The sequence below is a fragment of the Sapajus apella genome, unplaced genomic scaffold (assembly GCF_009761245.1).
Source record: "Sapajus apella isolate SASKATOON/1434 unplaced genomic scaffold, GSC_monkey_1.0 scaffold126, whole genome shotgun sequence".
Lineage (NCBI taxonomy): Eukaryota > Metazoa > Chordata > Mammalia > Primates > Cebidae > Sapajus > Sapajus apella.
This window is the reverse complement of record NW_022437066.1, coordinates 677,167-691,906: the sequence shown is the minus strand read 5'-3', so window position 1 is coordinate 691,906 and position 14,740 is coordinate 677,167. Positions and strand designations below refer to the sequence as shown.

The 14,740-nt window shown below is 57.2% G+C and overlaps 1 protein-coding gene across 8 annotated transcripts in view; it reads right to left on the bottom strand.

The window, feature by feature from the left end:
• Window positions 1–14,740, bottom strand: part of PNPLA7 (patatin like phospholipase domain containing 7) — a 64,810-nt gene that overhangs the window by 21,801 nt on the left and 28,269 nt on the right. For all 8 annotated transcript variants that reach the window (XR_004263946.1, XM_032261898.1, XM_032261901.1 and 5 more), the window contains 8 exons: window positions 14,254–14,354; window positions 13,887–14,033; window positions 10,598–10,675; window positions 9,648–9,853; window positions 8,111–8,242; window positions 7,211–7,334; window positions 5,713–5,826; window positions 3,655–3,724 (listed from right to left, as the gene is read on the bottom strand). Coding sequence is in view for 7 of the 8 variants with exons in the window: in XM_032261898.1 (XP_032117789.1) it covers window positions 3,655–3,724; window positions 5,713–5,826; window positions 7,211–7,334; window positions 8,111–8,242; window positions 9,648–9,853; window positions 10,598–10,675; window positions 13,887–14,033; window positions 14,254–14,354 (972 nt within the window). In the remaining variant the exon portion in view is untranslated. The remainder of the gene's footprint in view (window positions 1–3,654; window positions 3,725–5,712; window positions 5,827–7,210; window positions 7,335–8,110; window positions 8,243–9,647; window positions 9,854–10,597; window positions 10,676–13,886; window positions 14,034–14,253; window positions 14,355–14,740) is intronic.

Below are 14,740 nucleotides of genomic sequence, written 5' to 3'. Positions count from 1 at the left end.
CAACCCCCAACTGTCCACTCACTGACCAGCGAACACCCACACCAACTGTCCACCCCTGCAGAGAAAGCAGAGGCCCCTGTTTTGCCCACTGGAGGTTGGAGATCATTCCAATCTGCAAATGAAGACCCAGCCTATGCCAGGCTCAGGTGTGTGGCTCTGAGAGCAGAAGACGGCGCAGGATGCAGCCTTCACGCTGGCCTTGGGCAGGACCCAGCAGGGAGACCAGGGTCAGTTCACATTCAAACCACACTCCACAAACGTCGGCCAGGACATGCCCTGTGAATACAAGCACGCTGACAACGAAAACTGAAGACTTAAACGAGAACCAGAGTCTCAGAGCCTAACACATCAGGACACAAAAGCCACAGTGACCAGGCCACGTCCGCAGCAACCAGGTGTGCCAAGAGCAAGGAGACTCTGAACCAGAGCAACAGAAACAACCCACAGATAAAAATGACTACATGTCACTGACGGAATTGTTTCCCCAGGACAATAAAGCCGTTATCATTACCAGCTACAACCAGCAATTCCCGAACACTCCCAAAGCAAACACACAGGAGGCATACAGAAAAACCAAAACACGACAGAAATTTTTTGACTCTCTGAGAGGCCTCAAAGCAGAATCAAGATGACAAAAGGCCAAAGATCCTGAAGAGAGATCGAAATGAACAGTTCCATCTCAACATCAGAGAGAGAAAAGGAGATTAAAAAAATGAAGTGTCCCAGAGACCTTGGGGACAATCGTGCAAGGTCTAACGTTCATGCCATTACATTTCCAGAAGAGGTGGAGGAGTATAAGGTTGAAAGAATTATTTAGGGAAAGAAAGACCGAACACTTCCAAAATTTGTTAAAAGTTATAAATCTACGGATCCAAGACAAAGAAACCCCAAACAGGATTTTGGGGTAAGCATTCACGCTCAGACGCGTCCAAATCACATTTCTGAAAACTAAAGACAGGGAAAAGAACCTTTTTCTGTGTGTTTGTTTTGAGCAGGGTCTTGTTCTGCTGCCCAGGCTGGGCTGCAGAGGCACGACCATTGCTCGCTGTGACCTCCAACTCCAAGGCTCAAAAGATCCTCCCACCTCTGCCCCGTGAGTAGCTAGGACTATAGATATGTGATACCATGCCTGGTTAATTTTTCAAAATTTATTCATAGAGACAGGGCCTCACCATGTTGCCCAGGCTGGTTTTGAACTTCTAGGCTCAAATAATCCTCCTGTCTCGGCCTCCCAAAGTGCTGGGATGAGGTGTGAGCCACTACACCAGGTCAAAAAAGTCTTGAACACAGCTAGAGAGAAACGACGTGTTACCTACTTGAGAACATCTGAATACCTGGATCTTTCAGCAACAGAGGCCGTGAGGAAGTGCCACAAAGTTTTTAAAAGTGCTGAAATACTCGGTATTTCTGCCAGCCCAGAATTATACATCCAGCAGAAGCACCCTTCAGGACGAGGGCAACGCAGAGACATTCTAAGATGAGGGAGAACGCAAGAGGACCTGTGGCCATCACACCTGCTCTGAAAGAACCACCAGCCACGGTTCTTCCATAGCAAGAACACGGCCCCAGAAGGAAACCTGAGACATCACACACCAAAGAGCAGAAGGAATGGCGACTCTCTGGGTAAACACCACAGACTGTTCTCCTTTTAGCTTTTAAAAATTAGGTTGGATGGCTGAAAGTGAAAGTCATAGCCCTGTTTTTAGGGAGGGTGGGGTTCAGTGCACACAGAGGATATAATAGTTAGGACAGCCACGTCATACAGGGGAAGGATGACGTGGCCGGACAGTGGTGAGGTCTCCACGTTCCACCTACAGGGATGAAATGCTGCTGTCAGTAAACAAGGATAAGTTAGGGAGGGATACTGTAGTCGCTGGAGTAACCACTGAAAATATCATATGAAGAGACATCATGGAAGCCACAGCTGATAGTAATAATGGAATACTCGAAACAGTTCAAGTCACCTAAAAGAAGACAGGAAGCTGGGCGCAGAGGCTCAGCTGTTCACCCTGTTTCCTTTTTTTCAATCAGCTGACATAAATAGGAGGGAGATATACCACATACCACATACATAGCTACTCAGGAGGCTGGGGAGGATCACGTGAGCCCAGGAGCTAGAGGCTGCAGTGCGCTAGGGCTGCACCCGTGACTAGTCACTGCACTCCAACCTGGACAAAATAGTGAGACCCCATCTCCAAAATAAAAAGACAGAAAAGAGAAAGTACAGTAGTGTTTAACAACGGCGGGGGCTGTGAGAACAGAAAAAACAACATGGAAGACGTAAATCCCAACAAAATAATTACACTAAGTATCTATGGTCTAAACACACAAAAGATAAAGATTGTCAGTAGGGATGAAAAATACGTGATCCAACCAGACACGTTCTACAAGACACTCACTTTGGAATTCACGGTGCAGCTAAGCAGAGAGTGAAGTTACATTACGTGTTAGACAGTAACCCCCCAAAATTCACGTCTACCCAGAACCTCAAAATGTGACCTTATTTGGAAACAGTTTTGCAGAAGGACTCAGAGGAAGGTGGGGTCACCCTAGAGTGGGGTCACACTTTGCTGACTCTGTGTGGCCTTCTGTGCACCCATCCACTCCCTGGACAGACGTCTGTTCAATGCTGTGCGTGCATCACTGTGTGAAACTCCTGCTCCCAGACAGCTCACACGCCAGTGCCGGAGGCAGGTGACAGGTTGTGCAATGTGTCAGGGGTGACAAGCGCAGAGGAGAAAAAGGAAGCAGAGTGCTGGGCTGGGACTGCAGGTGTGTGCTGCCACGCACACAGGCCAGGGAGGCTGTGCTGAGATGGACACGCAGGACACCCAGGAGCAGCCAGGCTCTCCTGAGGGCTCCAGGCAGAGAGCAGCAGTCACAGAGGCAGGAGGCAGGAGACAGGAGCTCCCAGAACAGCAAGAGAGCCTGGAGTCAAATGCTGTTTGCCAGAGACAAACGGTCCACGTCAGTCCTCAAGCATGTGGGACCCAGTGAAAGAGGACGGCTTGAGAGCTAACAGTGGCTCTGGAAAAAAGCGCACTTCAGAACTAGGAAAGGGTGAATACGCTGGAGCAGGAAAAACTAACTTCCCAACACTCTAGAATGGTCTCATGGTCCTTCCATGCTTAGCACAGGACAGAGAGCACTCTCCACAGAGCACCGACGGAGCTCTGTTCCACCAATATCATTTCTCAGAGGTTTCACCCTGTTTCCTTTTTTTCAATCAGCTGACATAAATAGGAGGGAGATATACCACGTTCATCTTTTCACATATAGTAGAGACTTCTTCCAACACTGCCCACATTGAGACACAGTTTTACAAAATTATTAGGCTGGGATGGGCGGGACTCTGAGGTGCGTGGGACCATGGGAGGGCGCGGCTCCAGCACAGGGCAGGGCCATGGGCTGAGTGGTGGGGCCCCAGGATAGGGTGGGGGGCCCATGAGCTGGGTGGGGAGGGCGCCAGGACACAGCAGGTCCATGGGTTGGATGGGCGGGGCCGTGGGTTGGGTGTGGCTCCAGGATGGGGCGGGGCCATTGGCTGGGTGGGTGGGGCCATAGACTGGGTGGGTAGGGCCAAGGGCTAGGAGGGTGGGGCTCCGGGACAGGGTGGGGCTCCCAGGGGGCTCTGGGATGGGGAAGGTGACCCACCTGTCACAGGTCCCTGCTGGAGGCTGCCCAGGATCTTCTCACCCAAGAGATGAATCAGCCGAGTCACCACCTGCAGGCAGACAGAGGAGCTGAGAGCCACACATTTTAAACAGAGAAACGCTGGAAACCAAAGAATGATGCTCAACAGCAGTGAGACTCCAAATGGCGCTGGATCTGCTTTTCTTTTTTTTTTTTTTTTTTTTTTTTTTTTTGAGATGGAGTCTCGCTCTTGTTACCCAGGCTGGAGTGCAATGGCGCGATCTCGGCTCACCGCAACCTCCGCCTCCTGGGTTCAGGCAATTCTCCTGCCTCAGCCTCCTGAGTAGCTGGGACTACAGGCACGCACCACCATGCCCGGCTAATTTTTTGTATTTTTAGTAGAGACGGGGTTTCACCATGTTGACCAGGATGGTCTCGATCTCTTGACCTCGTGATCCACCCGCCTTGGCCTCCCAAAGTGCTGGGATTACAGGCTTGAGCCACCGCGCCCGGCCTGGATCTGCTTTTCAAAACCTCCACGAACTGAGTTGCATGGGCTGTGGCTGCCCTTGCAGCCTTCATGACGCCCAGGTAAGCCTTTCCAGTTGCCAGGCCGGCAGGTACAAGGGGCATGTACCCTGTGACCCTGAGCCCAGACCAGCCTCTCGCTCTCACTTCAGGGCAGGCGGATAACTCCAGGGGAAGCCACCCCCAACTCTGAAGGCAGAACGAGGGCAGGCTAGTGGGGCTTCTCTGGAACTGAGGCCTTATTGTGGTCACAGCTCCTGGGTGCACGGCCAGAGCCCATTCGTCCCGACTGGACCAGACAGTCCCTACACCAGGGGTCACTGGCCTGAAGGGGGAGGGAGTCACTGCCCAGGGGCTGAGCATACAGCAAGTCCGGCTCCACGACAGTGGGATCCAATGGCTCCACCCACACTGCCCCCTAGAAGCTGCTGGTCTGATGGAGCCCTGCCATGGCCTCTAACGGGTGGGCCAGGGCTCCTGCCCCAGGCGCTTGTGAGGATGAGGCCTGCCCTGCAGCCCAGATGGAGGAGAGGCCTGTGCCCTGCTCCCAGCAGCTGTGGCTGCCCACTGGCCGTGAGCGGCACTCCCCGCTCCGCCAGGCTCTCCTGGTACATAAACAGGCAGCTGCAGCACGCGCCACGGCCCAGGAGCTGCAGGCGGAGAAGGGGAGAAGTGCCACCCTAGGGGAGACTGTGGAGGGAGGGCCGTGATGGTCTCCCAGGGCGAGCCCCCGGGACGGCCGAGAGCTGCTGGCCGTGGAGGGCCCTGGGACATGCTGGGGGCCACGCCTGCACCCCCTTTACATTTACTCTAGAATGAAAAACTCCTTGGGGTCCATGTGCTGGGTGCTGATCAACAACCACAGGCCTGCACTGGAGGCCCCTCGGCTGCTCCTCCCTGGGTGCTCTCCTTGCCGCTGGCCGCGCGCCTCCGGGCAGCCTGACTCTCAGTGACAGTCACTTCCCTTCCTCACTCGCGAGTGGAGAGGCAGCTGTGTGACTGTCCCGGGGGCAGCACAGACGGACACGTCTCCGGGACTCCTGCCCACACTCCCGGCCCCCACCCAGCTGGGCTCCAATCTTGACCTTCAAGCCGCCCCTCCAGGTCGTTTTCCATCCATGTGTACGTGGACTGATCACCACAACTTGCTGCATAGCTAGGACACGGCCTGTGGCACCATCACCTGCACGCCCTCACCCTCACCAGCCCCACTCCCTCACCCGCTCCCCCCTCCCCCACCCGCTCCCCACTCCCTCACCTGCTCCCCCTCCCCCACCTGCTCCCCCCTCCCTCACCCGATCCCCCTTCCCCCACCCGCTCCTCCCTCCCTTACCCGCTCCCCCCTCCCTCACCCTCACCAGCCCCCTTCCCTCCCCCGCTCCCCCTCCCCTACCCACTCCCCCTTCCCTCACCCACTCCCCCCTCCCTCACCCGCTCCCCCTCCCCCACCCGCTCCCCCCACCCGCTCCCCCCTCCCCCACCCGCTCCCCCTTCCCTCAGCCACTTCCCCCTCCCTCACCTGTGCCGTGCCCTCACCCACACCATCCTTACCTGTGGGTACCTGCGCTTGATAGACGTGAGGGCTCCTGCTGGCAGCTTGGCTAATTCTGAGTCCCGAACCGCATGCACCGTGGTCGCCCGGGCCTGGTGGGTCAGCGTCTCCACCTGAGGAGGGGAGCTGGCTGCTAGGGCCACAGGCTTGGGAGGGTAGGAGCCAGCTGGGCCTGTCCCTGACGGCCTCGGGCTCCCTTTGGAAGCCATCCACAGCCCCAGGGTGCAGAAAGCAAGGGAGGAGCCCAAGGCTGCCACAAGGTGGAGGCAGCCAGTGAGTGCTGGCGTGTGGCTGCTGTCAGAACCACTGGAACATGCTAGAAGCCAAAGGTGCCCCCAACAGCCCAGGCAAGCTGCAGACACAGGCACTGTACACCACAGGCTATGGCACGGGCAGTCTCGGCTCTCCCGCAGAAATAAATGCTTTTGGAGAACACTTCTTTATAAAATATGTCCCTCAGAGCCTACAGGAGCCCTGCCATGGAGCACCGAGGCCTCCCTGCCGGCCTCCGGCCAGGTGTGTGGGCCTCCACCCAGTGGACAGAGCTGGAACCGCCAGGCTACACATATGCCAACCAGAGGCCCAGAGCCCGCTGAGCCGTTGGGAGCTCAGGACTCTGATGGGAAGACCTTCAGCGCTAGCAGAGCTGGGGCAAGATTATACCAGAGCATGCTGGCACAGAGTTCCCACCAGCCCGGGGCAAAAAACAGGGCACACTCAGCACCTCCAGGCTCAGAGAGGCTGCCAAAAGACCATGCCGGGCCCAGGAGGGGGCACCCGGGCCTCCCGCACACTGGCTTAAAACTTAACACAGGCCAGGCGGTGGCTGATGCCTGTAATCCCAGCACTCTGGGAGGCAGAGGTGGGTGGATCACTCGAGGTCAGGAGTTCAAGACCAGCCTGGCCAACATGGTGAAACCCCACCTCTACTAAAAATACAAAATTAGCCCAGCATAGTGGCACGTGCATGCAATCCCAGCTACTTGGGAGGCTGAGGCAGGAGAATAGCCTGAACCCGGGAGGCAGAGGTCCCAGTGAGCCAAGACCGCGCCACTGCACTCCAGCCTGGGCAACAGAGCAGGACTCCACCTCAGAAAAAAAACACGTTAATGCAAATTGGCAGACGCCCGGGCTGCGGCACCTTGGAGCTGGGCAGCTGCCGCTCACTTGGGACGCAGGGCCTACTGTGTTGGAGGCCCCAGGAGGCCCAGCCCGGCTGCCGCTGCTCCAGGGGAGCCCCCACCAGAGGCAGCTCCTGCCGCTGCCAGCCCTCAAGAGACACCCGGATGCACCCAGGCCAGTGTCAGGACAGGCACCTGAGAGCCCCAGCAGGGGCAGAGCCTGGAGCTCACCACAAAGCAGCCCCGGGCATCACTCTTGCCACCTACTCCCAGGGCTCACTCCTGAGGAACTGGCCAGGCCACACCCAGGCCATAACCCAGGATGCCCCAGGAGACATGCAGAGGGCAGGGAGGCGGGAGCAGGCCCAGCACCCACCACACCGACGAGGTCTCCTCGGCCGTACTCCCCGGCCAGGCGCTTCTTCCCGTCGTCCTTCCGGATCACAGAGCGCAGCCGGCCGCTGAGCACGATGTAGGTGCAGTCGGACCTGTCCCCCTGCCTGCGGGAGACACAGAGGCCCTGCAGCCCTGGGCCACCCACCTTGGCTCCCACACCCAGCTTCCCAGCACCAGCCAGACCTCAGAACAGAGAAAGAGAAAACGCAGACTTCTCACTAACTAATTTTTGGTTCGGAAAATGTATTTGTTATTTTAAAATATTTATGTTAACATGCATGGGTTGTTTTAAACGAATAAATATTCTAAAATTTCCTTGGTTTGAACTATTATTTTCTGAGATGGAGTATCACTCTGTCGCCCAGGCTGGAGTGCAGTGGTGTGATCTCGGCTCACTGCAACCTCCGCCTATCAGGGTCAAGCCATTCTCCTGCCTCAGCCTCCCGAGTAGCTGGGATTGCATGCATATGCCACCATGCCCAGCTAATTTTTGTATTTTTAGTAGAGACGGGGTTTCACCCATGTTGGTGAGGCTGGTCTTGAACTCCCAAGTTCATGATCCACCCACCTTGGCCTCCTAAAGTGCTGGAATTACAGGCATGAGCCACCGTACCCAGCTAGTGGGGCCCTTTTAAAGGGACGGTGTGGACTTGAATATACTGACACGGAGAGATACCCGTGGAGCACGTGCTGTGTCTTAGCATGGGCGGGCACCATGAAATCCAGGAGGCCATGAGGCATGTTTCCAAGCTAACCTGGGGTGGCGCCGGGGAAATGCAACCTTCTGTGTGTGGCTTCCACGGTAACCGCGCTTTGCCCATCCCTGGCTCCCACACACCAGGCAGCACAGATGCCGCGCGCACGGCACCCACAGCCTCACCTGTATATTGCTCGCCCAGCCTCCACCTCCACCCAGTCCAGGGCAAAGTCGATTTGCCGCACGAAGGACGACATCCTCTTCACCACCGTGTGTGCCACACCCAGGACGACGGTGGGCTGCTTCCGCATGATTCTGCCAGGCAGCCTGGAGTCACTCCCGCCCCGTCCCTCCGGCCCTACCCTTCACCCAGGGCCACAGTGCTCGGGAGTGGGCGGGACCTCAGGCAGCCTGGAGTCACTCCCGCCCCGTCCCTCCGGCCCTACCCTTCACCCAGGGCCACGGTGCTCGGGAGTGGGTGGGACCTTCAACCCCCGCCCCACACTGAGGGCACAGAGACTATGATGGGAGCTGGGACAGGGCACGTGCCGGTCCGCTGCCCGCCCCACAGCACAGCACTGCCCGCCACGTGCCCAGTGACCAGCAGCTGTTGGAGACCTCAGAGAGCCCCCTTCTGGCACACCCACGCTGCGGTGTCAGGGCACCGAGCATCAGGACCCAGCTGCGGCCACTCACGCCAGGCCTGGAAGACAGAGGCCATGCAGAAAGCCCTTCCCAACCCTGCCAGGGCCCCGCTGCCCCTACCCCGGCCCACTGCCCTGCTGGGGGTCCCAGGCTGAAGCAGAGCTCAGCGCAGTGCCGTCTGCTGGATTACAGGCGTGAACCGCTGCGCTCGGCCAACCCCGTTTCTTCAACTGCTGTGCTTCCGCTGACCTTTAGGCTCCTGACCTCTGCTGCCTGACCACTCAGGCAGAAGAGCTCTGAGACCACAGCGGACATCTGGCCTACAGGGGTGCGGAGGCCTTCCAGAAACACACACAGAACGCCTCGAGCCGCCAGAGGCAAGAGCCGGGGTGAAACTGAACCCGAGGCTCCATGAAGATTCTGGACCTGACAGAGCAGAACGCCAGCACCGTGGGTGCGAAGACGCGCTAGCTCTGCCAGGCAGCCCACAAGCAGGCCGAGGGCAGCTCTGGGCCCGGAGGGGCTGAATCTGAAACCTATGGCTGGGGTCCAGTGGACAGATATCTTCCAGCACAGCGCCCGGAAAGCGACAGGGGAACATTCTGCCCCAAGCAGGGACACTTGTCTGTGGGGCTCCTCCCGGAGCCAGGGCTGCACCCTCACCACGGCCTCCCTTCTACCTCCACATCACCAGCGACATGTCAGCACAGGCTGCAGGGGTGGAGCGGCTCACGGCCCCTCACGCCCGGCCTTGTCCCAGTGTGGGCCCTGCTGAGCCATGCTGGCCAGCCCCGGAACTGACCGGTGGTACGCAGACATGGCTGGGAGCAGACCACAGAGATGGCCACCTGAAGCAGATCGCTGCGGGCAGAGGGGGTTTGCCAACGGACCCCACGAGCAGGGGGCAGAGACAGGGGCCTACGTGGGTGCTGGGGACAAAGACAGTCGGGGGCAGGGGCGGTGCAAGCCATAGGGAAGAGGGTGAGGGCTCCAGGAAGAGGGTGGCCTATCGGGGAGGGGTCTCAGGACAGGTGGGGCTGGGGCCCGCCCTGAGCTCCTGGCCCATGGTACTCACTCATAGAAGTGGGCCTTGGAGATGGACAGGAAGCTGCAGTCCCTGTTGGCCTTGATGGTGAAGATGAGGGGCTCCCCCGTGAGCACGGCCAGCTGGCCCACCATCTCCCCGGGGCGCGTGAGGAACAGGCACGTGTCCTCCCGGCTGCCGATCTTCCGCTGGTACACGTGCAGCAGTCCCGAGACCACGAACAGGATGCTGGCGTCCTGACAACACCACAGGGCTCAGGGGTGCCGCCAGCGGCCGCGGGCAGGACGGGGCCCAGGAGAGGCGCTGGGCCTAGTGTGGGGACAATGCCACCAGGTTCGGCCGGGAGACCCTCCGCCGACCTGGCCAGCTCTGGGCACAGGCTTCACTGGAAACGTTTCGGCAGTGTCTACAGTTTCATGACGTGACAGCAGTCACAGACAAGCTGCTTTCTCGAGAGCTCCGTGCAGCGAGCTGGGCCTCGGGTCTGCACACCTTCCCTCCTGGCACCCACATGCTGACTGTCCCGTGCAAATACGCGTCAGCCCAGCATTCCCGCGCACCTCACCTGGGGCCTGGTCTCCTTGGGGTGGACTCCTGGCCCCTCCCTACACTGGGCCACCCTGCACACGTCACACATTTTGGTTCTATGTCTGCAGATGTGTCCATGAAGCCGCCCTGAGGCCACCTGAACCGATCTATATCCACCGTGACCTCTTACGACCTCTTCCCAAATTTGCTTGTCCAACCCACTCTCAAGTGCGAGCAGAACGGGCCAGTGCAGCAGGAACAAAGGTGGACACTGAGCTCTCAGGGCTTGGGGCTGCCCGAGGGCAGGGGCTCTGCCATGGTGCCCAGAGGGGCAGCAGCCCGGAGCCAGGAGGTCTCCAGTCACTGCCATCCAGCCCAGGCCCTCCTCTGGCGCTCCACCCGGTGCTGGCTATGGCACTGGGTGGTCCCAGTGCCCCCAGACCCCCGCTCACCTGGTCTCCCTGCCTTGACACCACTGTGCCTGCAGGAACATGGAGAAGCGCCACCCGGCCATCCAACAGGGATGGGTCCTGAAAACAGAGCAGACTTCAGGGAAGGGAACCCACAGGAGAGGAGAGCATAAATGAAGGTCTGGAGAACAGAGGCTGTGCAGGGCCGTTCAGAGGCAACAAGTGGCGAGGCCAGAGGCCATGCAAGGCCTTCCTCCAAGGACCATCCTCCAACAGGGGTCTGACAGACAGCGGGCACCTGCAGAGCCACCAACGCCAGACCGCGGCATCAGCACAGAGACAGACATCAAGATCAGTGGAGCAGAGTGGAAGATGCAGAAACTCACATTCATACTAGAGAGAGGATGTCATTTCAGGGAGAAAGTGATTTCTCCTGGTACTGGCATAGCTAGCAGTGGGACGCCGTCTCCACACCACCTACAGAACGATGCCCTCCAGGGCACGAGGAGCCTGGAGTCTGGGAGCTCCCAGAGGTGACCCAGGAGTGCCCAATGCACGTGGGGCCTGCAGAGAGGCCCCGGTGCAAACCATGGATAAGGGAATGTGGACAGAACACCCACAAAGATTTGAAAACATCAGATGTGTAAACCCCCAGTCCACAGTGATAATAAGAAAACCCACCGATCACCTTTGGAAGACGATAGAAAACCAAATCATTAATTTAAATTTCCCAAACTATGACAGTGAAGGCAGTAATGCCAGTTTCCCCCAAAAGAAAGAAATGACGCCACCCGTCTCCGTGAGGTTTGTCAAACAGAAGGAGAAAGAGGAGAAGGAGGATGAGGATCAGAGCAGCCACGTATCCAGCTCTCAGGCAGAGAACAGCCAGTAACAGAGGCTGCGCTGCCCCGGGGTGCACTGTCAGCCTGAGGCGCTCTGGGAGCCGCTGCAGGAGGAGAAAGCGACCTCCCTGATGAAAGCAGCAGCTTGAAGAAAAGTTAGAACCCTTGAGAGATGGAGAGGATGTGGGGGACACAGGGGACACGGGAGGCTGGGGACGAGGGCGACTAGGGGGACTCGGGGGCCAGCCACAGTGCGGACCACACAGTGGACCATGACACGGACGAGACAGCTGGACGGGGGGCACTGACCGCACGGCTGAAGCCATTTGGCCGTTTTAAGGATTACTGTTAAGTATTCAGAAATGATAACACTATTGTGGTTAGAGTTGAATACTGAACTATTCACCAGTGACATGCTATGAGGGTGAGGTTTGCTTCAAGGGCGGGCGTGGAACGGGTGCAGAGAAACGAGGGGTGCTGGGCCGCGATCATTACCGTGAGAGATGCTAGGTACTCACTTTCTCTATATTAGTCCACCTACTCTAAATATATTTGCATTTTCCCACAATAAAAAATTGTTTAAAAAGAGAGAAGACTGGCCAGGCACGGTGGCTCACGCCTGTAATCCCAGCACTTTGGGAGGCTGAGGTGGGCAGATCACTTGAGGTCAGGAGTTTGAGAGCAGCCTGGGCAACATGGGGAAATCCCATCTCACTAAAAGTACAAACATTAGCTGGCGTGGGGCAGGTCTGTGGTCCCAGCTACTTGGGAGGCGGAGGTGGGTAGATCACCTGAGCCCGGGAGGCAGAGGTTGCAGTGAACCAAGATGGCGCCACTACACTCCAGGCTGGACAACAGAGTGAAACCCTGTCTCAAAATAAAAAAAGAGAGAAAGATATTTTTTTTTCCTTTGGGACGGAGCTTTACTCTTGTCCCCAGGCTGGAGTGCAGTGGCACCATCTTGGCTCACTGCAACCTCTGCCTCCCGGGTTCAAGCAATTCTCCTACCTCAGCCTCCCAAGTAGCTGGCCCAGCTAATTTTTGTATTTTTGGTAGAGACGGCATCTCACCATGTTGGCCAGGCTGGTCTTGAACTCCTGACCTCAGGTGATCTGCCTGCCTCAGCCTCCCAAAGTGCTGGGGTTACATCCGTGAGCCAGAAAGGGAGATTTAAGAGGCAGATAAGCCAACTGTAGTGCGTGGCCTTGACTCAGAGGCTGATCTATACGACAAGAAACCACGGAGAACCACTCACAACAGTCAGGGGCCCAAGAACACGCTGGGTGGGTGAGCAGTCAAAGCTTTTTAACATTTCACTTGCAGAACGACACTGTGGTTATGTCTCTAAGCGGGGTCCTTAACCGTTAGAGAGGAATGATGTGAACTTATATCGTGTTTGAGATTTTTCTGACGGAAAATATTTGGCGGAGGGACTAGGAGCGAAGCTGTAAAATGCTTTAGCCACGCTGGTAATTATGGAAGTGGGTGACCGGGGCACGGGAGCTCACAACACTATCACTGCCGCCTTTTTACCTATCTAAAGCGTTCAATCGGCCGGATGTGGTGGCTCACACCTGTAATCCCAGCACTTTGGGAGGCCGAGGTGGGCAGATCACATGGTCGGGAGTTTGAGACCAGCCTGACCAACATGGTGAAACCCTGTCTCTCCTAAAAATACAAAAATTTACCCGGATGTAGTGGCATGTGCCTATAATCCCAGCTACTCGGGAGGCCGAGGCAAAAGAATCGCTTGAACCCAGGAGGCAGAGGTCGCAGTGAGCTGAGATCCCACCACCGCACTCCAGCCGGGGCCACAGGGGGAGCCCTTTGTCCAAAAAAAAAAAAAAAAAGAAAGAAAGAAAGAAAATGTCATGCCGGGCGCGGTGGCTCAAGCCTGTAATCCCAGCACTTTGGGAGGCCGAGGCGGGTGGATCATGAGGTCAAGAGATTGAGACCATCCTGGTCAACACGGTGAAACCCCGTCTCTACTAAAACTACAAAAAATTAGCTGGGCATGGTGGCGCGTGCCTGTAATCCCAGCTACTCAGGAGGCTGAGGCAGGAGAATTGCCTGAACCCAGGAGGCGGAGGTTGCGGTGAGCCGAGATCGCGCCATTGCACTCCAGCCTGGGTAACGTGAGTGAAACTCTGTCTCAAAAAAAAAAAAAAAAAAAAAAAGAAAGAAAATGTCATACTCTAATAATCTGACACTGTGATTGCTATATTAAATACAAATACAGATGAGAATTCTGAATTCCAGTTTTGGGACACCCAGATGGCCCAGAAAGCCTTTGCTTTGAGTTTGAACATAAGGCGGTCTCAAGCTGCTTGCTTTCTAAAGGGGGACCCTGAAAGACAACTAAGCCTGCGCTCCAACCCACAGCGCCCCTGTGCAGTCCTCCACACCCAGACCCGCTGCCCGACAGAGGCGGAGAGGAGGCTGCAGGCCCTGGGTGGGATAAGAGCCAGGCACCCGCCAGGGCCACTCACGTCCAGCTTCATCAGGGTGAGCAGGTCCTTCTTGGCAGCTCTGAAGATGGCGTCCGACTTCCTGCTGGTGACAGTCTCATCCGCATGACTCTCTGAGTGGTGGGAGACCGTGGGGGGCATCTCTGCACCCATCACGTTTTTCTTGGCCTTGAGAAGAACAGGGATAGCAGCAATGAGAAGGGACATGGTGGGGAAGAGCGCACGAGGGTGCGGGCAGGTCTGGATCGCACAGCGCGGATGGCCGGCTGAGCCTCCTGAGGCTGCAGGTGCCATGTGACGCCAGAGCCACGGTGCTCCCAATGCGCCAGCGAGCCATGGAGAGGGCAGGGCCCCAAGGGGAGGGTGAGAAATGACAGCAAGGGCCTACCTTGCTGACCACGGCGCTCCCAGGGTGCTCGTCCATGTGCAGGAAGACCCTGGCACGGTCACATGCCATCCCCAGATCTGAAGTGAAACTGGCTGGGCCTCCTACAGGCAGAGGGGAGACTGAGGACATGGCTTGCGGGGCCACAGGCACAAACACCGTGGGGCAGGCTGAGCACGCCCTGCAGTCTAACCACACAAGCCCCCACAGGTCAGACTCAAGTCCCTCGAGGGCATCGGGCCCTGAGACCTCCCCCGCCGCCCCTGCTTTCTTTCGGCATCCGCCTCAATGGCTCAGTGACTCAGCAGCTTAAACCCACACGGCGCCTTCAACATTTCTGGGCACTGATAAACGTAGCCCACTCAGTGCCTAAAACACTGAAAGAAACCAGCCCTGGCCCTGAGCCAAATTCCTCAAACCTTCCCGTGAACGCCACACCCTGACTGCTGGCTGCAGACATTAGAACCCCCTTTCTCTCGCTGTCCCTCTC